At 37.8% G+C, this 25,880-nt stretch overlaps 1 protein-coding gene across 2 annotated transcripts; it reads right to left on the bottom strand.

Annotated features, from left to right (window-relative positions):
- Positions 1-746: 746 nt before the first annotated feature.
- efnb2a (ephrin-B2a) lies at positions 747-24,684 on the bottom strand. Of its 2 annotated transcripts, XR_015498714.1 has the most exons (6): positions 23,816-24,684; positions 15,933-16,216; positions 6,967-7,059; positions 6,418-6,522; positions 1,659-4,746; positions 747-1,518 (listed from the first exon to the last, which is right to left on the bottom strand). XR_015498714.1 is itself a non-coding variant. In NM_131023.1 (5 exon segments), coding segments are annotated over 5 exon segments (999 nt in total).
- Positions 24,685-25,880: the final 1,196 nt, after the last annotated feature.

The following is a 25,880-nucleotide window of genomic DNA, read 5'->3' as shown; positions in this document are numbered from 1 at the left end:
GATTTGCATTGTAAACCTTACATAAAAGTGTTTAAATAATTAAAATGTTTTATTTTTTTATATAGTTTATAGACTCTCAAAATCATTCTGCATAAATCTGCAGATATTTTACAACTTTCTGCAAAGAAACAGCAAAAAATGTAGCAGATTCTGTCTGGCCCTGCTCATGTCACATAACAATGGATAGTTTGTAAAGTATTCATTCATCAGTTTTAAATAGTTTCAAAATACTCAATTACAAAAACAGAAAATCACCTTTTTGAAAAAGTATGTTATATTTTATCACTTAAGATTAACTGTAATATGATAAACTAATAACACCTTTTGCAAAGCTGCTTTCGAACAATATTTATTGTGAAAAGTGCTATACAAATACAGGTGTACTAGAAAAATGCACACAATTAATATAGTCTTTTTAACTGGAGTTTCTGGATTTATAATTTTCAGTCAAGTGATACATTAATACTATTGAAAACATGCCCAAATGAATCAGAGTCAAGTTGATACTCATGCCTAGCCTGATGGTAATACTTGAGCACATGAAGCCCTCTAGACTTTAGTATGTTTGTGGTTAAGCAGAACGATCAAAAGCTGAACAAGAATATTGTTAACAACTTGTGAACCAGGCTCAAATGTGTCTGGGCAGGCTTTCATTCATGAATCACAGCCAACGTTTATGGTAGGAGATTTGGCGTAATTATAAATGGACAAAGCCCAATGGAATAAACATAAAGGAGAAGTGAAAGTTCCATAGGAAAAACATTTTATTGAAAAACATTTTCAGTTTGTAACAGACTGGTGGAATGTGTGCCATTTCATTTCTATGACTTGTATAAGGTTTGCACGTCCTGACCAGATCTTACTGCGAGAGAAAACGGGCGCATCGGGAAACGATATCAACAGAAAGATTACAGGAGAGGGAGAGGTCGGGGGGATAAAAACTCAAATGGTAATACTGAGGTTGCGTACAAACTGGGTAGAAAAAAATCCAACAGAAACAAACAAAGAAGAAACGAAAAGAACTAATTAAATAAATATCTATGGTACACACGTATGGCACAAATATGCAGCAAGCAGTCAGTTTGGCAATTCTCTATCTCATTTTCATTTTTATACCAGATCGCCATTGGGAACAGTGCAAAAGGGTTGAGTGGGAGGGGTCTGACGAGTGCTAGCTAAAATACATAGCAAAAAATTCCAATTCTATACAAAACATCTTACTTAAGAGTTTATAAAAAACGATTTATTGGGTTCGTCGTCAATATTTACACAAGTTATTTACCAAAAAAATTAGTATGCTCTCTTAACTGAAGTGATTCATGTTTTTTTTTTCCTTAACTTTTTTTTTATTTGCTAGAAATGTGAGAATAAGGCTATCGTAACAACCGGGGATCCATATACAATACAAACAATAACATATTTACAGCCTCTTACCTACAAATGTACGGTGCAAAAACTAGAGTCTTGTGAACTCAGGGTGACCATACAAGCAAGGCATTTTACAGTGGCCCGAAGACACTTGTCCCTGCTTTTGCGCAAACCTTCCGCCCACATCGGTGCAACATCTTACGCTACTAGTTAAGTCCTACCGCTCCTAAAATGTTACGGGAACGTTTGCAACCTGCTTGCCGGGAAAGTGTCTTCGGATTCGAAGAAACTAAGGAGATTGTCATATTTAGCCCATATGGGACAGCAACCAAACAGCAACATGTTTGTAGTTTTTTGTAGTATCTGTGTGTGTATGTTTGTGTGTGTGTGTGTTTTAGAGTTTAAAACTGCTCAGTCTTCAATATGTATGTAAGTGTGTGTGTGTGTAAAAGTGTTCATGTTTCACAGTTTACCTCGAACCTACAGCACAAAGTAAAAAATAAAGTAATAATAATAATAATAATAACACACCGGGGTTGTAGTGTTTTCGTATGCTGTATTGTATCATTTAATTTTCAGTGGTTAAGAACACTTTTCCATAGGTGAACGTATATCATCTTTTTTTTTCTCAATTGTTATAAAAATAAATAAAAATTGCATATTTGCAGATTTTGTGGCCTCTTACAGAGGCACAAAGCTCCGATCACACAAGGCTTGGCTTCTCGGTGAGATTCAAGAACCTCCATGAACAAGTGAAAACAATATGGATGAACAGGTAATGTGCCACTGTGGAAGTCCACAGTCAGCCGGTGGACATCTCTCAAAGTCCACCGTAGGTGAGCGATTTTAATGTGAGAAAAAAAACAAAAAACAAATGGGTTTGACCATCTACAGGCTGGCATTGCTCACAAATAAAGACACACGTAAATCTTCTGGGAGTTGCTGGTTATGGGATACGCTGGCCTCTGCTTGGTGACTTCCTCTCTAAAGCGCAAGCTAGGTCCACTTGTGACCTCCATCGATCATAATGTGTTTTTCTCTTCTTCTTTTTTGGTTTTCCCCTCCAGAAACCTCCCACAATTTGAGCCCGAAAGATCCCATTTCATGCAATTTACTACATTTAGCCTCTGCTCGTTCTCATCTGGTATGCTTGCTAACCCACGTCTACTGCTTTCCTTCCAGATTAAGGGGCCTAATTTCAACTCAGAGCACATCTGAGCTTCATCAACTGAGACAGGCAGGCTGGAGAAGTTGGTTTAGTCAGGACTCTGTTAGACGTGCCCTTCCTTTGGTCCGTTTCTGGCCCTTCCCTCTCATTCCTTTCGGCTATTTTAAAACCCAACATGCTGTTTTCCCTGAGGGCTCCTTCCCAAGCCGCCCCTTCCCTGGCCATGAGCGCATGTGCTTTTTGTGCGGGTATGTATATGTGTGTTTGTTTGTGGTCGAAAGGCAGCTATTCGTGTCGGGATCGATGGAAAAAGGCAAATGGCGAGGTGGAGGAATATCTGTAAACGAAAAAGAAAGTTGCATAATGTGCAGATTGGCCATAAATTATTCATATTCTTGCTGTTTCACACTGACCTGTCTGCATGCTATCATAAAAATGGGTTCTATGTGCAATCATTTTTCATATAGAGAGCTCGACGAATCCATAAGGAAAGGCTAATGAAATCTTGTTTCATTCAAAACTAAAGAATCGGGATATTATTCCATGTCCCTGTGCTTCTGAGCAAAAAAATAGAGCTCTTTTCCACTGGCCACCGGTGAACGAGTGTATGTTTGTGATGGCAGCAATACTAGAAAAACAGGAACCTCTGCAGCAACATGGCTGGGAAAGGCGGCCATTTTGTGTCAAAAATGACCAGTTTTGCTAATAAATCTTGAGCAATTCGCTCCCTACTATCTCTGTCTGTTTTGATGCATTTGTACTCCATCGGGCAAGGTGTTGAGGCTTTCAAAGTGCTGCTAAAGTGTTCATGTGAGTCCTCCACCTTCCCAGCTGTTAACAGGACAGCAACTGTACCAAATATTGACGTTCTCTCATTATGTCTCGTTTTTCCAGCCTCGGCAGCGGATGTATGTGAAATGCAATGAAATGTGTTTGTGAGTGTGTGTGTGTCTTCCACGCTACTAAAGGGCACATAAACCAGCACAAAAGGATATCTATGACGATACCTATTAATCTTCTACCAAACAAATCTGCAAAGTGGACTGCACTGGGAATGACAGAAAGAAATGCAAGTAAGACGAATGACCATACAAAAAGACTTCAAGTAAAACATGGTGAGCCGTTTTGTAGAGGTGAGCAAATGAGGAGAGCTAACGTAAATGAAAACAGTACGAGTGAACGTGCAAAAACAGATGATGTCCATTCAAATGTCCAACATTACGCTCCGGAGAGCATCCTCAATAAATCCACTTCCTCTAACCAATGGGCTGTGTTCACTTCCTGTTTTGTGACGGATCAGCCGATCGGCCGAGCTAAATAAACAGCTCAAGTTCTTATTTGTGGTTGTGTGATACACGCCGCTTCTCTTCATCTCCGCATGTTGTGTCCTTAAGGGAGATGATGTAGTGGAAAAAAAGAGGAAGAATCGTTTTCTTGGCCTCTCTTTTCGTGCCCACCCTCTCAACCCCCCTCTCCCCCGTTCGTTCACACACGCTTCCTCGTACACACACTATAGTATCCATTATAGTGCACATCAGTCCCCCCGGAGGGTTTCCATTATTGTCATTTGTCGATTAGTTTGTCTCGTTTTTGCAGGTGCAAGAGCAGCGAATCAGGAGTGTTACTCCACCATCAGCAACATCTATACTGAGAGTAATAATGTAAAATAAACAAGAACAACAAAATAAAATAAGAGGGGGCAGAACGAGGGTGAGCTCAGGCATCGATGCCGCCAACTGGGGGTTCATCGAGGGGCATGTGAGGGGTTAGAGTTAAAATGTCCGGGAAAAAATAGCGTGTCCATTTTCACACCTTGTAATAGATGTTTGCTGGGCTCTGTGGCGGCATTTCCTGTACGATGTAAACAGGGTGTCCGTAATCGCCGCTCACTTTCTCGTAATGCGGGCAGAAGACGCTGTCAGCAGTCCGCAGTGGGATGATGATGTCGCTCGGCTCTGAGCCGTTGTTGTTGCCGCCGCTGCCGCCCCTCTTGGGCGTGGCTAATGTGCTGAGTGACAACGTGGTGGCGTGTTGAGGAGAGTGTTTGCGATGACGTCGTCGATACTTCAGGAGAAGGAAAACTAGCATGATGATTATGATGATGACGATGACGCTTGCTGAGGCGATGCAGGCAAACAGGGCCACCTCTGAGCCAATGACTGATGAGGATTTATTTCCATCTCCCTTATCTTCCCCATGAGGAGATGCATCTAAGAGAGGGAAAAAAAAGAGAAATTAACAAAAGAACTAGAGCAGTGGTCATCAATCACCGGGCTGCGAACCGGTACCAGCCTGTGGATAAGTTGGTACCGGGCTGCACAAGAAATCATTAATTATTTTTCCTTTTTTTTATTATCTGAGTCTGAACGATCTTTTATTTACTCCATTCTTTCTGTTACATCTTGGTTAGTTGAGCAACCAAATTTAACCCACAAGCAGCAAAATTAGTAAGAAATCAACGTCTTTGGAAGGTTTCTTTGCAAAAGGAAAAAGGCCCAGTGAAGGACCCACGTACTGCAAAGGAATGGATCAGCCACCCATTTGTCAACAAGTCAGGTGAATTCACCATGTCTTTGCAAGAAGATCAACTGATGGAGATCGCAAATGACAGCCGCCTTTTAGGGGCCATTCGTATATCGTGTCTTTTCTAGAGTTCGCACAAGTTAGTTGTTTCCAATGGAGGTGTGCGGCTTGTGAGCAGAAGAACACGGTTGTGCCTTCCAGAACCACACATTTGAATGAACCCCGTAAGCGCACCATGAGTCACGTGACAAAAATTACGATAAACTAATTATCTCAGACAAACATAGAACACTTAAACACTGCAGTGCTTTGTAGTTTCCTTCATAAATAAAACTTGCATCAGAGTGGCAGCAATGTTGTCAGCTTGTCATCTTTTGAGAAAACGGTTGATGGTTGCCTAGCAACCTGCAAACCTCCCCGCACCCCTACTACCCCCGGTCTGCAGTAAAATTGTCAAGCGTTGACCGGTCCATGGTGAGAAAAAGACTGAGGACCACTGAACTAGAATATTTAGAGCGGTAGATGACAAAACTGCAGAGCGCACACACACAAAATAATCGTTCATTGGTGTGAACGTGCCTTTAGACGAGAAACAGGAACTGGCACGCTCTTGAGTAATTAAAAAGATGCCTTGACACTAAATGAAACGTCTTTTATGTATGGTGAAATAAATTTACATGTATTTATTTGGTAGATGCTTTTATCCAAAGGAGAGAAAGCACAAGCGATTGATCATAAAAGAGCCGACGGTATTAGCAGTGCTGTGAAAAACAAATTTCAAGACGAAACCGGAGTACAAAGCTTGTGCAGAAGTGCAGTAGAGGAAAGAAAGATTTTCTTTATTAAGAACTGCCTTCATTTAAATAGCTTCAATGAATTAGTTATGCGCTTGTTGAAATCGTTAGCTTTCTGAGTGACATTTTGAACTCTCCAAATTGCGTATTAAGGATAGATATCATCTCCGAAACAGACATGGAAAGCTGCGGACAGGGTGACCTTTGGATTTTGGACTTCACTGACTTCGTCTCTGGGTTGGCAGAGCAGATGAGCAGCTCACACTCACACTAAGGCTGTAGTACAAGTGCATTATTACACCTAAGACTCTGATGTCCATATGTTTCTACACAGAGGGAGAGAAGTTGACTTCTACAAACGAATGCATTCCAGCAGGTCCGTCTTGCTCTGTCACATTAACGGTTTGCTTGTCAGACGGATTTTATGAGAACGAATCAGTGTGCATGCCGTTGTGACAGAGGACTGGCACTTGCTCAGCAAAAAACCAATGCAACGGCAGAGAGACTGATGAATCAGAAAGCGTCCCCTTAAAGGTGTGTGAGGTGATAAAGTGAGTGACGTACCTGGCTTAAGTACTTCATTCGATTTGCTGTCCTTGCCCCCTAAGTCAGGGTGTTTGGGAGGGTAACTGGTAGGGTAGTCTTTGGGGGAAATGGGATCAGAGGGGTCTGCAAAACACAGATAAGAAACGCATTCATCACTCTGATATATGTACGCATTTTCATGTGGAGAGCTATTACTTTCACGCTGCTCAGCGAAATAAAAGTGTTCGTGTGTGACTGATAGCAGCCGTGAATGTCTGTGTGTGTGCATGTGTGTGTGTATTCATCATTAAAACACAAGCTTCCATGATTAATCTAGTGACCTTCAGCATGTGTCTGTATATTCGTAAGAGAGCCAGAAACTCAGTGGCTCGTGTTGGTGGGTGTGGCTTATGTTAATTACTAGAGATGCCACTGGTGAGGTGATTTATGAATAATCATTAATAATTACAGTGCAGGCTCTGCATCAGGTTCGAAGTGCTTTGCTATTGTTCTACACCCTCACGGCCAGAGTAAAACACTTAATAGCTTCTCGCATACACAAAAAAGCAGGGTGAAAATAATACTCACTTTGTCCAACCTTCATGATGATTTTCATCGACTTGGTTTTACACACCCCTCCTTCCTGATTATCCAGCCCCTCCATTGTTCCATTAGATGTAGCTGAAAGAGAAAAGCAATAATTTTAACATACATACTATCAACATGTGCTGCTATTACACTCACAGGCCACTTTATTAGGTACAACTGCTTGTTAATGCAAGTTTCTAATTAGCCAATCACATGGCAGCAACTCAATGCATTTAGGCATGTAGACATGGTCAAGATGATCTGCTGCAGTTCACACCGAACATCAGAATGAGGAAGAAAGGTGATTTAAGTGACTTTGAATGTGGCATGGTTGTTAGTGCCTGACAGGCTGGTTTGAGTATTTCAGAAATCGCTGATCTACTGGGATTTTCACGCACAACCATCTCTAGGGTTTACAGAGAATCATCCGAAAAAGAGAAAATATCTAGTGAGTAGCAGTTTTGTGGGTACAAATGTCTTGTTAATGCCAGAGGTCAGAGGAGTGGCTAGACTAGTTCGACACATCCAACCTTGACGCAGATGGGCTACAGCAGCAGAAGACAACCATAATCTCTGAGGAATATTTCCAGTGCCTTGTTGAATCTATGCCATCGTTGCCACGGATGATTAAGGCAGTTCTGAAGGCAAAATCGGCTTCAACCCGGTTCTAGTAGGTGTACCTAATAAAGTGGCCAATGAGTGTATATTTGCAAATGCATAACTGGGGTTGATCAAAGGCGATACAAGCTATCAGATGATGTAACTGCAATTTTTAAATAACCAATGAATATTCATACCGCCATATAAAACAGTCGAGTCTCTTTGCTCAACCATCATAAATCATGTAACTAAACTTTTAGTAGTCCCAAAACTGCCATTTTCGAACTCAGCTTTGCAGCGCAGGCCAAAATTGTGTTTGTTTTGGTGTTGCAAGACGAAATGTTCAAGACCCCCACTGAAAGTGTGCTGTTGCTCTTTAACAATTCAATAGGAAAAAAGGCGGATTAAAGGAATAATAAAAAGCTGATTTTGTTCACCAGCAAGGCAAAGGCCTCCAGCACAAGGCGCAGTTGTTAATAATTTAGTGAATAAGGCATAGAAGAGAGCGAGAGAGAGTGCTATTAATGAATGTGAGGTTTGGAGCATGTTTAAGAGCGCGTAACGCTTTAGCCACAGCAGATGTTTGTCAAGAAACAAGCGAGTGAGAACAAAATAGACTAAATAATTAAAAATAAACAATATAGTCCTCCATTTTTTGAACAGATGTCGGACTTGCTGCAAAACTGTGAAAACTACTTTTATTTGTGCAACTCTCAATTACAATATGCGGAAATAAAATCGAATTAAGCAATGTTTTATGTCATTATTTGCCACTAAAAAAAACTACCGGCGGTATTCTAGCCACTGGTCCAATCCCAGCAAACAATTTTGTGTTTAATAGGCGTCTAATAGACATCTAAACGTAGACAGCTTGGCTAGAACAAGGCGAAAATCTGGCTGTCAGTAAAAATCTAATAGATATCTAAGAATAGCCCAAAACTAGACTAGTGGTCAAATAGACAGACTTTATATGTGTAGTCATTCATTTCTGTTTATTTGATGACTAGTCTAGTTTTGGCCTATTCTTAGATGTCAATTGGATTTTCACAGACAGCTCAAATTTAACCTTGATTTAACCAAAGTCTATGTAACCAAAGTAACCTATGTCTAGATGGTGGTTCATTCTGCTGTGGCGACCCCTGGTTAATAAAGGGACTAAGCCAAAAAGAAAATGAATGACTATGTTTAGATGTCTATTAGACATCTATTAAAAACAAAAAATTGCTCCCAAGCAGGCTTTTAACCCAAACAATGCAGCTATGTCGTGTATGTGTGTATGTGCGCGTGCATGTGTGTGTGTCCGCGCCCGGCAGGCTTGCGGTCTATTGGGTCAGTAACACAGAGCTAACGAGCTGCCAAGGGCTTAACGTCTGGTCAGCGTCCAGAACAATGTGGCCTGCATTCAGAGAAAGAGAGAGAGGACAGGGGAGGGCCGTGGTGATTTTGGAGTCTATGAGGCGCCTGTCGCCCCATCATCACTTTTTTTCTTCCCCCCAGTGCTGCCACTTTGATGAAGCGGATGGAGTGTGTGTGAGTTTATGTGTGTGCCATGTGACGGCTCTTTCTGATTCAACTTTTTTCCCTTTATCTGTCTGTAAGGCTTGCAGCATGACACCATCTGACTCTCTGTTGGTTCGCTGACCTGTGGCTTTTTAGTGTTGAGAAGAACACAAGCTCATTACATGTAAAGCTCCTTAAAAGCTTGCGTTCCTTTCAGTGCGTTCATTTCATAAATCAAGCAAATGAGCCTACACAACCACACACACACACAGACTAAAGCATAAAAACATCAATAAACAATTATCACATGATGAGCTCAAATTCCAGGTCAACAGAATACACAATGCTGCATAACATTTAGTTTTAGTATCAGTGACTGTTTGAAAGCTGATTAGGAAACGGAGATACTTTCGAAGCACTTCTTCACAGGAGAGTTGTAACCAATAGAGGCAGCACACAGTCAGATCTAATCATACTTCAGTTGGAAAATAGTTCATAAATAAATTAAAAGTAATATAAATCAGGGATGCACAATGTATCATTTCAGAATCGATATCGCAATATACGCATATGTTATAGTTACATCGCAGAATCTGTAGGTCTCTTACGATATCTATTTTTTGTGGTACGATATATAGCACCCAAATGTGTTGCGATAAATAGTTTTATCGTCATTTTAAGACCATTTTTTACACTATAATAGCATCATAATGCAAGTACCCACTTTCAGAGAACACAATATTTTATTCTTAAGAATATTACATGCAATTATAGTCAATGATAGTCATTTCAACAATTTAATAATTAGACATTGGAAACAGAACGTGAAATATACACTGCAAAAAGTCTGAAATTTTACGGTTTATTTCAGGCAGCTGGGGTGCCGGAAATAAACAATAAAATAACAGCTGTTACATTACAGAAATTTACTGTAAAATAATGGACAATATATTACACAAATGTACTTAAATTTTAATTTCTGGTAATTTTTTGTAATTCAAGCTCTGTTATTTTACAGTAAATTTTTAAAGCTGCCGGAAATTTTAAAGCTTAAAAAAAAGCTTAAAGCTTAAAGCTGCCGTAAAATTGCAGATTTTTTTTTTTACAGTGTACGCATATCCAAAACAAATAAATAATAATAATAATAATAAATATTAACAAAAAGGTGCAAACTAAAAAGAACTAGAGAAAAAAGTAACAGATCTATTTTTAGTTGTCAGGCACCTCCATAAAAATATACTATAGTAATTTATAGTAATTTACTATATATAGTATAGCAATCAGCAAAAATGTGGTAAGATTAGGTTTTTATGTGTGGGCGATATATATTGCATTAACAAAATTTATTGAGGACATGTCCACGTGTTGTGCGATGATATATTGATTATTGTGACAGGTCTAAGGATCTGCAAAGTCAAACCAGTATTATGATTGAAGAGTGGCCACATTTGAAAGCACTCATGATTTGTGGAGTTATTGCAATGTTTAACTGTAAAGTTACCAAAACATTCATGTGTGATTTTATAATTAAAATCTGTTAAAAAAATTCAGGCATAAGAAATACAGTTTCTAATTTAAGAAAGATTAATTGAGTTTTTGGAGTTTTTATATGATGAACATGATTGACATTTTACTATTAAATTTGTGTATCTGAATATTGGTAGATTTCCAGAAAATCTTAAGCCACTGTATATTTTATTTGTACATAAATCTTACAAAATCATCACAATGTATAGAAAATTACGTTTCCAAATAGAGCTATTAATTTATATATCATTTAAAAGTAAAATATTGCAATGTCTGTTTTTCCAATATCGTGCAGCCCAAAATAAAATGTAAATTTTTTGGAAGACTCCAAAAGGGTTATTACAGTTAACTAAAACCATAAAGCTAAAATGGAAAAAAAACCTGTATATAAACAAATAAATAGTTGATTATAAATGTACATATCATTTACATACCACAATACATATCCCAGCGAGCATTTTGTGTTTTTAAAAGATGTCTAAGAGATGTCTAGACGTCTAAACTTAGTCGTCTTGGCTAAATCAAGGCTAAATTTGAAAAATCTTATAGACATCTAAGAATAGGCTAAAACTAGACTAGTCATCAAATAAACAGAAATGAATGACTACACATATAAAATCTGTCTATTTGACCACTAGTCGAGTTTTGGGGTATTCTTAGACGTCTATTAGATTTTCATTGACAGCCCAAGTTAAGCCTTGTTTTAGCCAAGCTGTCTACGTTTAGATATCTATTGACGTCTATTAAACACAAAATTGTTTGCTGTAAATATATTTTCTCTACAGCTGTAAAAAGGTTTGTGTCCTGATTCTGAACTAGATAAATGTATCGGTGAGTTGCAGGAGGTCATTAAACACCCAACACTGACACTCGTACCTGCTTAGTGAAACCCTATCAAGCTCAAACAGGCTGCAGGGTATGTAAAGTCCTGCCATGACAAAAGGCCAACCAGTGAGTCAGGACCAGAAAATGACACTGTGCAGTTGGCACCAAGTATTTACAAACATTTGCATAGTATTACACTTAAACTTGCATTCTTATATTCAGATTCAAGTAGCTGTATATATAAAATAAAACTTTAGTAATTTAGTGATGACAAATATACAAAAAAAAAAATAATCATAATAATTAGTATTATTATTATTATTACTATTATTTTAAAGTTGCGATGCATTTACTTGAATGTGATTACATTTAAACGTTAACTTATATCCAGATTCAAGCAGCTGTATGTTAGTAATATTAAATATATAACACAATAACAAATATACAAAAATATTAATAATAATAATGATTACTATTATTATTATTTATTATATATTTAATTTTTTATATTATACATTATTATTTTGAAGTACAGCAGTGCATCTATTTGAATATGATTAAGAGTAGTGATGAGCTGTAGCTGTTGTTGTGGAGTTTGACCTGATCAACATGGCGTCAGGGTCACTGGGGAACTGCACTCAGGCCAGTAATGAGAGCTGACACACAAACATTGCACATCTACTCTAATAAGATATGGCACGACACCTCAAAAAGCCCTCAGTGTCTTTGAAAAGAGCCAAAAAAACAAGTCTCTCTTCACGTCTCGCTCTCTATCTCTCTCTCAAAGTCGATGATGCTGCCACGATTGTCTAACATTTATAATATTGCCAAACCCTACATAGCACAGAAATGACAAAAGGGAAGACTAATGAAATGAAAAAGGAATGTTAAAAGATTAAAACCAGGATAGATTGCAAACTCGATGTATGATTTAATGTCATAAGTCATTTCACACTTATCATTAATAAATGTTCATTATTGGTAGTGTCTGCTGACACATTCTCCCTCAGGCAACGGCACGACGTTACGTAACCAGAAGCTAAGGGGCATTGTTTTAATTTTTCATCATCTGTCAGTATGAGGAAGACTTTAAAAAAATGATTTGTGAAATTCTTTCTCTCTGAAACGGCAACTCGTATAATGTTTCTGCCAGTCCCATGACACACAAAACTTTCCTACTGTTATATTCAATTTAGACAATGGATTTTCTTCGAGAATAACCATTCACAGACAGTCTAAAATTGCAACTTATGAAACAATAATTACACCAGCAGATGGAAATATCACTCAAAATCACCTATTTTAAATTCTACTCGCTTTTCTATTACTAACAAACTATTATTTCATTCTTTGGGGACAAAATTACCAAGCGCACCTCTAAGATTTCCATAGATGTTTGTGCTTTATTGAATTATCACATCTTTTTGCAGGCTGTGTTGTTTCTTTTCTTATGAAACATTCCTGTTCTCTCTCTCCCTCTCTCTCTGTCTCTCTTAGCCATATTTAGATCATGTATCTCTCTTCTGGCTCCCAGCTTGAGGGCAATCTGTCAGACCAGATCACATCAAGCTCATATTCACACACTCGCACACAAACACAATCATATCAGAGTCATCAGCATTAGGCTGCAGATGAACAATAGAGGAGACTTTTGAGAGTTTGAGACGCACAAACACACACCAGGGCTCAACAATAACGCAATAAAGATAGACGATGACCTGAGGTCAGTGTCAGTTGTAGGTCAGCTGACTGCATGTTTGTGTCACGTACATATTTTGATTTATTTTATTTTTTTACATTTTAAATTATGTTCAGCTGCATGTTATCTTTATCTTTATGTTTAGACAGCAGTGATCATAAATAAAACAAATAGGATTACAATTTGAACTAACTATGCATCTATTTTGGTGGTTCATTCCGCTGTGGCGACCGCTGATGAATAAAGGGACTAAACCGAATGTGTTTATTTTATTTTTTATTTGAAATACATTTTATTTCTGTGATGATCCTTAATTAATTGTTCTAAAATAAGGATTAGGTGATCAAGAAATGATTATCAGAGTCATGATGCTTTATACATTTTGGAAACTATAATTTTATTTTCAGGTTCTTTGATGAATAGTTTTAAAAAGCTTTAATTAATTTTGTTTATTTTAACAACACAGAAGGTTTTCTGTCTTTTTTAATGTCAATAATGTGTGATTACTGAATGGAAGTATTAATTTAAAAACTAAACATATACTTACTAAGTGCTTTCAAAGACTGTAGAATAGGGTTGCGCGGTTTACCGGTACTATGGTAGTATCGCGATACCTTGGCTCCAAAATACTGGGAGTGCCACTGTAGTTTGTAAAAAGTAGTGTTGTCATTATCCACAATAGATAATGTTGCATGTGGCAAAGTCACTAAAATGCTTACATGTTTGTGCAACAATAGACCATTTTATTTTAATAGTCTGTGCAGCCCTTTAAGGTTGCAAAAGTGTGTAGAATTCATGCCTTTTATGGCAGCCTATTGCACGTTTTCTAATGCTTTATTTGAACGCACATATGAACTGGTTCATTTCTGTCCTGTCAATATGATTTAGTAGCTACAACATCTGCGACAATCTCTTAAAAAGAATGACTCACAACGGGAAATTTTGAATTACTTTGGATCGTTACCTGATAAGACTGAAAAATAAAATAAATAAAAAACCCAAATTAGCAACAGGAAACATTAAAACAATTCTTGACCACTTCATATAGCCTAATTGTGTTGGCAAAAAGTGCTCTTTTGTAAAAATTTCATTCAGTATAATTGGTATCTTTATTTTAATATTTTTTTTTGTTGGCCAGTTATCTACAAAATAAACAAAAATAATTAATAAATCTTAGGTGAAGTAAGGTGCAAATAATACGTTTTGGCTTTAAGGGAATTCTGAATAAAATTCAAGTAGGCCTATTAGAACATAAAATATAGTATTTCTGACTATTTTCTTTAGAATTTGAGATATGAAATAAAGTACTGCAATACTACCTGGTATAGTGAAACTTCCGCTGGTATAGTATTGTAAGATTAATTAATGGTATCATGACATCCCTACTGTAGAATACACAAGACATGTCAATTGTATTGTTTTGAACGGGGAAAAGTGTAACAGCCAATATGGCGAATGAAGCCCCGCCTTCTAGTACATGAGCCAATCAGCAATCAATATAAACTGATGATTCTCCAGGGGAGGGGTTCGGACGAGATGTGAGTTTCTGCAGATTTTGTGATTCCAACATTTAGAAATGAAACTAAAGATGCAGTTGTTGTTTAATTTTATTGGTGATTCCTAATATGAAATTTAATGGTAAGCTTGGCAACCAATTCTGGAGAATATGATGTTTCCCCATTCAAACATAATGTCCGAGCATACAAAGATGGCCGCAGAGTGAAATTACTTGTCTTAAAGGGACTTTGGTACTATAGACTTTTGAATGGTTCTATATATGGCTGATTACCTTATTACTGTGAAGAAAGAAAATACTATAAATCTAAAAACTACTGGGCCAAAGAGGAGGAAAAAAGCCCTGCACACACACACATACAGACATTTGGCTTGCTGAACACATTTACAAGGGACCAAAATCACCTGATTGGTTTCTGAGCAGATCCAATTGATAAAGACAGAGTGATTAAACTGAGCTATTAGGACAAAACTTTTTAATTAATGACTTATCGAATAACCTCCCCCCACACACACACACACACACACATGCGGCAGACATATGTCTCTGTGCTTTACCACTCCACACACACTCGCACAGACAAATCCAGCTGTACACCAGGGCAATTATCATCTACAATGCTGCAAAATGAACTCATTTCTCTTTCTCCACCTCCTTTTTCTCTCTTTCCACAAATTAGAGTCGTTTAAAAGAACCTGAGAGAGAGCAAAATAAAGGAGAAGCAAATTTTCCCAGAACTGCCGAATTGGATTTTCTCCTTATGCTGGAAGTGAGCTCTCATTGTAAGAGAGATGGAGAGGACGGCTGAGGTCTGGGCGATGAGATTGACGGCGTGTTTCAAAGCAGCCTCTGTTTATGTGTGTGCGTGCCTTATTCCATTTGCTAGATCCCTGCACTCCTCTTCCACCTCAGCCGCTGTTTATACAGCTTGCTTTGAGCCTGGTGAGCCAGGTGAGCAGTTACTGTTCTCGCAAATGTAAAAAATTCAACCCACATGCAAAACGATACGAGGCAAATACGAGAAGTCGTGTGTTTGTGTACATACGCACTGCACTGATCCAATGCCACTCACAAACAGAAACTTTCCGTCTGTCTAACTCTGGAACTAACAACCATTCCAGCTGTTGTAAACTAACACAGGTCGTATAAACGTGTCATTATTTGCACCACGACCCACTAAAACATAACTAATGTAGCTCGCGCCGCAATGTCAACATTTCTCGGTACTCGAAACCACATAAACAAACGTAATTGGCCAGAACAGAGGGGCAAATGGTGGTTTACAGATAGCATACTCACAGATAATGTAGTAGTCTTTCCCTCTAAAGAACTCCAGGCCCCAAAGGTTTGGGCTGAACTCCTGGAATTTGAGGGTGAATTTGACGTCCTGGTCTGGCTTGACGCAGTTGAGTAGAGGCGTGTCTGCTTTTGTGACCTGACAGGACTTTAGCTGTTCCAGAGGAACCATATAGAGTTTATAATACTCCACTCCTTCCATTGAACCACCTTCCACACGTGGGCAAACTATGTCCATCTTATCCCCAATCTGCGGATACAGCACCAGACCCTGTCCTGGCACAAACCTTCAGGAGAAAAAGAATCAGAAAGAGAGAGTCAGACACATGGCGGATGATAAATCAAACTCGCATTTCTCTCTAGATCAAAAATGGATCATGAAGCATGGTGTTGATCAATAATTAAAAGAGGGTGATTAATTATTCAGCTGCGATTATAAAGGATAAAACAGGTTCTGAACAACTTGCTGGATCATAAAAACAGAGGAGAGCAAGCGAGACGATCTAAAACTGCATGCGCAAGTGTTTTTTGCAGGGGTTTTTTTGGGAAGAAAATGGAGCAGCGAGAAGCAGACAAAGGTGTTGACTCACAGCTCATACTTAAGAATAAAAGCAAATAGTCTCTCTGATGCCAAGCACTCAAACAGCGGCGCTGCAAAGAGAAGTGATGTCATGAGAAATAAGCAGGAAAAGCGCAGCAGCTCGCATCAGGCGACGCTCCCAGCCATGCGCCTCCAGGGACTAAAACAGGAGTAGCTGGGAAAACGGCTCCAATGTGTATGTGTGTGTTTGACGTGCAGCGGGTAGCTGTCAGGACTATCTGTACGACAGATCTAGCCACGCAAATCCTCTCGAGCCGAACACTGGATCGCTATCTCGCTCATGTCTTATCTCTATGCTAGCTTATTTGAAAAGCCGAGAACAGTTTGCTCGCATATGTGTGTGCTGTGTTGGAATATTTGCCTTGGGATTGTTCAAAAGAAGAGGGCGAGACTCGTAAATTCCCCAAGTAAAACATGTTCACACCTTAAAAGTTTACACAAACACAACTAAAAAAACACAAATCTACTGCATTTTCCTAAAGGGAAAATGTTAAGCGAAATAACAGAATTCTTTTTGTGATAAAGTCTTTTTACACAAAATAAAAATAATACAAAAACATGATGCCATAGAAGAACTGTATTAACAACAATAGCAAACACTGTTGTTAATATTTTGGAAAGTTAAGCACTGATATGCTCTATGGATGTTAAAGGTTCTATATGAAACCACCAAAAATAACTGTAATTACATAAAAAAAAAAATAACTAAATAAAATAATTACATTCAATGCTTAAAAAGCTAAATGTTTTTCATTTTTATCAGACAACAATCCTGTCTGCCATGGTTGTTTTAGATGCTCGCCAATAGATTGAACATGTTATTGTATGAATAATCAAATAAAACATAAAAATCAGCAACAGAAAATAAATATGAACATATTTTTAAACGGTCTGACTGGTTTTTACTTCTTTGCATTTTTTATTTTAGAAAAAACACTTGAAATTTAACAAGAATTTATACTTTTTTTAAACATTTGAACTCTTTCCCCCTCCCTCCCCAAAAGCATCCAAATTCAGTTGAACAGATAAATGTGTTGTTATACAAGGCTAAGGCAAATAAAAACATATACTGTATTCTACAAACAAAAATACACATATGAATCAATTAACCAGTAGCGTGAGAGGTATTTGCTTGTGCTATTTGTATGGTTTTGTTCCAAAAATTGTATAAACAGATGGCAAATTTTATGGTACTACTTTTATTTGCCCTTTATACTGTAGGTGATTAGTCTGACATTTTTAGTTGAAAACTATATTTTGTAAAAAAAAATCCTGGGTTGTTTTTAGGCAAGGACTTGTATGTGATGCTGACGGTATGATAAACTTGGATAAAAATATCATGGTTTGACGGTATTGTGATGGCTGCTCTAAAATATATAAATGTCTAGATAGAAAATGTCTAGGTAGAAAACAAAACCTTTCTCCCCCCATTAAACATAATACATTGTATTTTGAGAATCATTTACAGTGAACATGTCAGGCTAAATAATTAAAAAGGCTAATTTCAAAATTACTGATTTATTTACAACTTAAAAGGGCATCTTTGGATATCTTTTCTGCTGGAGATACTGTTGTCCTAAAAAAAAAAACCAAAAAAAAAAAAGAAACGTAAAAAAAAAGTCTAACATATATTGTAGGAACAGTATAATAAAATTTGGCGGTTTTAAGACCTTGACTTTTCTAAACCGCAGTATACCTTGAAAATGGTTATCGTCCCATGCCTAGTTGTTTCTAAGCAAGGTAAGAGGTAAAATCTACTTTAAAGTAATTTTATAATTTAACCAAATGTTTGGCTTTGTCCATATTTGACCCAAATTTGGGCTGGAAACACCCAGCAGTTCTTAGGCTGCACATGTTAATTCTATTAACTGGGGTAACACAATTGAGCAGTGAAACAGGCTAGATATAGGACAAACGCACCATAACGGTTGTGATACACTTGGTTTTAGCCCACAGTCAGTCATTATCCTAAACCACAGGGTATACAAGGTCACCCCACAGCCCAACACACACATTCCACTATTAAAAGGGTGTTTAACATGTCTGTATTTTACAGGAGCTGCTGTTAAAACGTTCTAGTTTTAGTTTTGAGTATAGGGAACAGGGTGTAAAACGGGGGGCAGTTGAACAAATAAAGCCAGAGGTCAGACTCATGTTTGTAAATGGCTTTAATCCTTGTCTAAAAGACACACTTTAACCCCCCAACCTTAGCCTTGGTGATGCTCCCAGTGGTCATAAATATTCTGGGACATGTGAATGTGAAAAAGAAAAGGATGACAGAATAAGGGTTTGCACACGTTTAACACAGACCGTTCATTCTGTTAACAAGACTGCAGCTGCACACAGAGAAGCCATTAAGTCAGAAAAAAGTGTGTGTGTGTGTGTGTGTCTGTGTGTAAGAGCGAATGGTCAGGGCATGTGCAGTACATCTAAAAAGGCATGGCCGTGCCACTCGAGGACATTTCTCTGTAATTTTATTTGTGATCCACATTTATCCCCTCTCATGTTTTTTATTCGAACAAGGCATCTGTTTTATCTTTACTCTTTGTCTTCTTCCCACTGACTCATTCACTCGAAACTCAGATTGAAATATTCAGCTTTGGCAGCTTTTCTAAAAGGACTTTAAAATGAAGTCATTTAAATAAAGTTGGCCATAGAAAAGAGAAAATATAATTTTAAAAACTAGTAATGACTGTAAGACTCTCTCTATCAACTTAAACACAATATAAACGATAAAACTGAAGTCGAGAAACAGGTGGGCTGGCTGTATCGTCAAATGTATGAGTCAAAGAAAAAGACCTTTTATTTTCATATTTTATATCGACCCTTCGTTGAAAAACTTCTAAGGGTCAGCGTACAGGATCATTTGCTTAAAACTAAAACCAGCCTGTCCTGATAAACTGATAAAACCGTTGAGTTTTTCTCCTCCAGTGTTTTCATATATCTCGCTTTCTTTAACTGCTGATTTTGCATATGAATCTTCGTCCATCAGCCTTCTTCTCCCAGTTAATCTCTATCTGTGTGGGCCGAGCTGTGACACGTTGACAGCAGTAGTCTAATCCTGCCCCAATACGAACACAGCGATTTAACCCGAAAATCTGAAACAACACAGGGCGACGTGCACAAATGGGTGGAGGAAACGTAAGCTGTTTGACTTTCAATCATCAGACCAATAAAGAGGTTCATCAGGCATAGAAAGACACAAAAAGAAGACGCGGAACTAATAAAATGAACAGACATCTAAAGGTTTAATCGCTCCATCATGTCGGGTGAGAGGCCAAAGCGACCAGACAGGCGCCTTATTCCTTTGTCACTCAATATACCTTCATTCTTCTCGATTTTCCTCAACTATTCAATGTGTAATACCAAAAGACCTCGTCGTCACATTTTAGAGCAACACACATATCATTATAATAATCAACTTTCTTTTTTATTCCTCTTGTTGCAATGGCTAGACGTCACACTTTTTTCCTCTGTCTGTTCCTTCTCCCTCTTTCTCCAGTGTTTCTGCAAGTTACATCAAGTCAAATCTAAGACTTTTTAGGACTTTGTAAAGACAATTAAGAATTAAATTTTAGATTTATACAGGACATTATTTCGTTTTTTTATCTGTTTATTTTAATTTAATAAAAATCTAAATTTATTCAAAAATAAAACAATTTAATTTGCTGTAAAGCATGTCTAACAGCTGTTGTGAATTGTGTTTCTTTGCAATACAAAACTTAAATATAAAAAATAAGATTTTGTTGAGATGTATTGTTGGTCATCGGACGGATGTCAACCCGATTGAGTAGCTTTACTTGGAAAAAAAAAATTAAGACTGGTTTAAAATGATTTAGGTCCTACAACACAATACTTTAGAGAATTTAAGGTCTTTTTAAGGTCTAAAATTAAATTTTTTGACATTTAAGACTTTTTAAGATGCAGCGAACACCCTGTCTCTCCCGACGACGAAGCAATCCCACCCATCTGCTAATTTGGAAAATGATTAACTCAGCATCTAAATCATAACAGCCTTTCGCTAGCAGTCTATCATGAAGTTCCTGCGCCCCTAGACGCAGAAGGGGGGAAGGGGTAGTTATTATTCATGGCCCACTCGTCCTCTCGTTCACTCATGCTGTATCTGCATGTGTATGAAGCCATGGATGTGCCCCCATCAGAACCCTGCTAAGCGATGTAATCTCCTAATGAAGAGAAGGGGGAACCTCCTTTGGCGGAAAACGTGTAGAGCAGACTGCTTTTGTTTCTCCACCTTCCACAAAATGGATTACCAGAAAGAACACGAAAGAGGGGGGTGAGAGAGAGTCTTTACATGCCTGATTCAACAGAAGTAAAGCAGTGGAGGGGTAAACAGCAGTGCAAACTAGACTGACACACATTTTTGAAACGGGAAGAAAAAAACAACAGCTATCGCACGCACACACTCGCTCAATGATTCAGTACTGTGGGAGTTGGTGACGGTTGTCTCATGTACAGAAGGCCATAGGGAGTCGAGTAGATTTTAAGCACGCTTCTTTCATTATGCAGAACTGATATTTTAGATGAAGGCACGTCCCATAATGCTGCTCGATACCCATAAACATAGTACCTACGGGATTTCTCTGGAATCATAGTACTTTGTGTTAGTGTGTTCGTGTTTCTAAAATGAAACCCGAGTCGATACAAGATGTGAGTCAGGTTCTTCAGTTCATCAATAATGGAAAAATGAATTCACATAAAAAAATGATGCAGCAAAAAAAATCAAAATGCATGAAAAAAAAAACTAGATTCCTGCCAAGTCCCGACGTTCTGCTCTGTTTGTTTTGTCAGGTGTTAAAAATACAGCCGCCAACGCTTAGAATGCTATCAGTGGCATCACCCTTTAGTCACGCTCTGTGAAGAACTATACATCGAACTGCTCTGAAAGAATGGCAGAAATGTGCGCACTGAGTAATTCTGTGGAACGGCGGAGAATGAGGCCTGCATATTTACAGCGACACACAATGGAGAGGCACGCCGTTAGAGGTCATTTCATGGACCATCTGGGTCTCCATTAATGAAGATGTCACAATAGATATCTACAGGCTGGTGACACTTCACAATTAGTGTCTATGTTGCATTTACAAATCAAGTGAATTATAATTCTTTGTAAACTAATTACATAGCATTACACAGTACTTAGTCTACTATATAATTACCCAGAGACATAAATGCTAATGTAAAGTGTAACGAACTTGGTTTATATATATATATATATATATATATATATATATATATATATATATATATATATATATATATATATAGGGAATAATCTAAATTACTTCCACACTTTTTATTGATGTATTTTCATAACAGCTCAAACTGGATAAGACATTTTGTTGAACGGTTTTCAATAGTGTGCAAAGTAATAATAATCTTTAAAAAAAAATTGTTTTTATGCTACAAAAAGGTATAGTACTCTAGAAAAGTTGTTTTTAAATATGTGATAAACTGTACATATATTAAAACTCAGTAATAAATAAATGTAAAAAATGTCTAAGACTTTTTTATGACTTTTAATCAGTCATCCACATTGATCAAAGTGGCATATTGAGAGATGATTAAAACATTAGTAGTTTTAATTATTAAAGTTCACTAGACTACATTAAAAAACCTAAAAGAATAATTGTAGAGCAAAGAAAAAGTAGGTTAAGTGGAGTGGGCCGGTGGTCACGAGCACATTCAGCAAAACTGAATCTAACACGTCATCCATTTATTTATTTAATTTCTGGCCTTCACGACTGAATTTCTAACAAATTCAGTGAGAACAACGCATATTTCTAAAGTAAAATATTAAATATAATATGCAAGGTGGAATAATTTAGACCTAGGCAATTGTTGCAATTGGCTATTTTTATTATTAGCTGTTTTTATTTATTTATTTTATTAAGTTCAATCAATTATTCAACAAATAAATACATAATCTAGCAAATCTTAACTGAAGAGACTTGAGTTCCTCTAACCTAAGCAACTGCAGCGCATTCTGTGAAGAGCAAAGCCTTTTAGATCAATTACACTCTTATTAATTAACGTGCTTAAGGACGCTCGCGACGGCGCGAAGGACCACAGAAGCCGCATCACTACCTGTGCGTAAAAAGACTGCGATTATCAGCACAGGACACCTGTTATGCGGACTATCTGCACCCTTGCCCCGTACGTGCAGGGGTAAAAGAAAGGTTTCTTTCTTTGTATGAAAAAAACGGGCCGAGAGCGAAAGTTGAATTATTAAACGAGCACAGATAGAGTTTCTGCAAGAAGCGCTCCAGACTCCCGCGCGGGCACGAGACCCCTTCGGATTTCAGCGTTACTTGATGTTTCCATGTTTTAATGCATGATTCAGCGCCGATGTGCTTCGCTTGTGCTCATCTTTACATTTTCACTACTGACTTCACAGTCACTGGGGAAACAGAGACGCCTTTTGGATGCGACTGCTTTTAATGTTTAGGGAAAAAAATGTTGTTTAGGAGATTAATCAAAATTTAAAGGGAAATGTATGCAACACACGATTACTCTAATACCTAGGATTGTTAATCACGCCTGACTAGAATAAACAGGAGGCATATTAAACAGACAGCGAAGCTAAATAAAAATCTTACATATCTAAAACCTGTTCCAATGTCTGATATTCTGCCTCTGGGGTGTGATTGGAGAGTCACACAAACACTTCTGAGGTAAGTTAACGAAAAGGACTTTGGGCCTAACCTTACGCCGCCCAAATAAATATGACTGTTGGACATTCAACCAACATTTGTACAATTAGCGTTTCATAGTTGCCTATATAAACATGAAAGTCAATTTTAATAAATGCCTTCAATTGTTTTGTCGACATTATTCCGTGTCATGATCATGAAACAACTGCACCACTGTTACAAACCCTCTCGAGTTGTCCGGAGGTCCTTTGCGGCCATTCAAAACTATTATTATTAACATCACTATTACATATTTCTGCCTTAAATTTAATAGTTAGTACGAGGAACTATTGATCACTGCGAAAGGAGGCTTGATTATTAATCATAAACTCCTGAACATCTGTGACTGGAAACAACGCGTCACTCGCCTCCATCCACATTAACTGCTAACGCTAATCATTTTTATTTACAGTAATGCTAAATGAACGAGTTGTCGCCATAAAAAAAACATTTATCCTGCTTGATTGTACACTATTTCTTGATTGTACGCCCTCTTTCAGGGTCTAAATGTCGCTCTAAAGGAGTGGGAGAGGGTTAGATGTGACTGACGGAGCTTTGCCGCCTCGCGCACTTACTTGGTGTTCGTGGTGTTCCAGTATATGGAGTCCAGGATGAGCGCGCGGGACAGGTTCACCTTGCACGCGATCACTAAAACTCCAAAGTAATATCTCCACAAAGAGTCGCCCATGGTCCGTCACGACCGTTACGGTCAAATTCCGTTTCGCGGGAATTTCTAATTTAAAAAAAAAAAGGTCTTGTGGAGTGCTGGCTGTGACAATCCAAACTCAATATCCCCGTTCCTGGAGAGAAAGTATAAAAAATGCTGAATAGGAGCCCGGTTAGAAATGAACCATCCCGGTGGGAAGAGCTACTCCTCTATTAGTCCTGCTCGAGATGAGAGAGAGCAGCACCGCGGACAGCATGCAGTTTCTCATTCGGTAAAATAGCCTGTACGACAGACTGAGTGAAGCCCTCTCCGTTCAACCGGCCGTGGGCAGCACGTACATTCCTCACAGGAAGGCGACCCTTGTCGTCGCCGCCGTGGTACTTGATGTCCGTGGAGACATGAAGTTAATCCCCCGGTGAGGATAACAAGCCAAGCAGGTAACGTTACCAATTCCAAATGCGAGGTATTCCGTATAGGCAAACGAGGGGGTAGAGGACACACCGGAGTTCCCAAAATGAATGGAAAAAGATGAACAAGAATGAAACAACTGTAGCCTATTGGAATGGAGCGAAATAATAAGAATGGCTAATGGTTGAAAATAAAAATAAAATAAAAATGAAGCGATGAAGTCAAATGAAAGTTCTCATGGGTCGCCGTGGAACCCGCACAGTAGCAGAGAACAGCTGCGGCTCGAACCCTGCAGGTCCGGATTGAATTGCTGTGCGCGTGAATTGCGGGACTGCTCCGTTCTCTGCGCGAGTCTGTACTGCAAGTAGCTGCGAGCGTCTACCACGCGGAATATTTGTCAGAGCGAGTTTTTCGCTCGCTCCTCCCACCTGCTCTCTCATTGGATAGGTTTGGTCGAGGAGAGAAACCTGTCAATCAAGCGGTCGCACGGCGACTGGTCGAGCAATGAGAGAATATATCGGACTTCAGGTCGCCAACCCAGTTTTCAGTTCTCGGGGATTAATGACATTTAAGCATTTCAAAGAGAACTCGTGGTAGAATATGTGTTTCAGAAACACCAATGACTACTAGGTACTAGAGAGTACACAATATAGCCTACTACCTACATTCATTGTGCATTAGAACTTTAATCAATTTGTTTTCTTTATTATATCATATTTTATTAAAAAATAATTATTTGGTTATATGTGTTACTATGCATATGCAAAGGTAGATTCCAAATCCCGCCTGGCCAATAATCCTAAAATAAAGGCATTTATTTAGGTTGAGGTCGACAGAAAGCGCCTGCTGAAGGCGTGAGGGATTCATTCAGCAGTCAACAGCGCCCACTAGCGGTCATGAACAACCAAACTCATGCTTTCAAGTAAGTACATTTGACTTTTCAACTTATTTAAACGCTTTATAGATATAAATAGATAAAATGATAATTACAGCAATTTAAAACCACATTTGTATTGTTAAATATTTAATATTTGACCAAATGTCACAATTATTTACTTCATTTTGTTCAGAGAAAATTAGGATAAAGGCCTTAGGCAACAAAGTTGCTGTGTGGTCCAGTGTCAAAGTATATTTATTATGTTTATATTTACAGTATTTTTTAAAATCAAACACATTTTTATATTTAAATTTAATCAAAATAAGTAAAATATAAAATTAGCTTATATGTATGATAGCAAATTAGGTAATACAAATATGTATATAAACAAAAACTAATACAGTATGCTATAAATTGTTTTATATTATAAAATAAGTATATTATATATTATTATAAACATATTTAAGTATTTGTAAAATTTTCGATATCCTACATATGGGATAATTGTTGTAGTCTTATGCAATTATATTTAAAACTGCTTTTTGAACGTCTTTTATGTACTATATTAATAACTATTTATATTGTAGTCTATAATATTATAATTATAATAAGCAAGTTGTTAAACGCCATAATTAAACAACTTAATGAAATGCATGTATACGCAATGTCCGGCTTTAAGGAAACAGCA

The sequence above is a fragment of the Danio rerio genome, chromosome 9 (genome assembly GCF_052040795.2).
Source record: "Danio rerio strain M-AB ecotype USA chromosome 9, GRCz13ab, whole genome shotgun sequence".
In the NCBI taxonomy this organism is placed as follows: domain Eukaryota; kingdom Metazoa; phylum Chordata; class Actinopteri; order Cypriniformes; family Danionidae; genus Danio; species Danio rerio.
The sequence above is the reverse complement of the archived record's forward strand: the minus strand, read 5'-3'. Positions and strand labels throughout refer to the sequence as shown.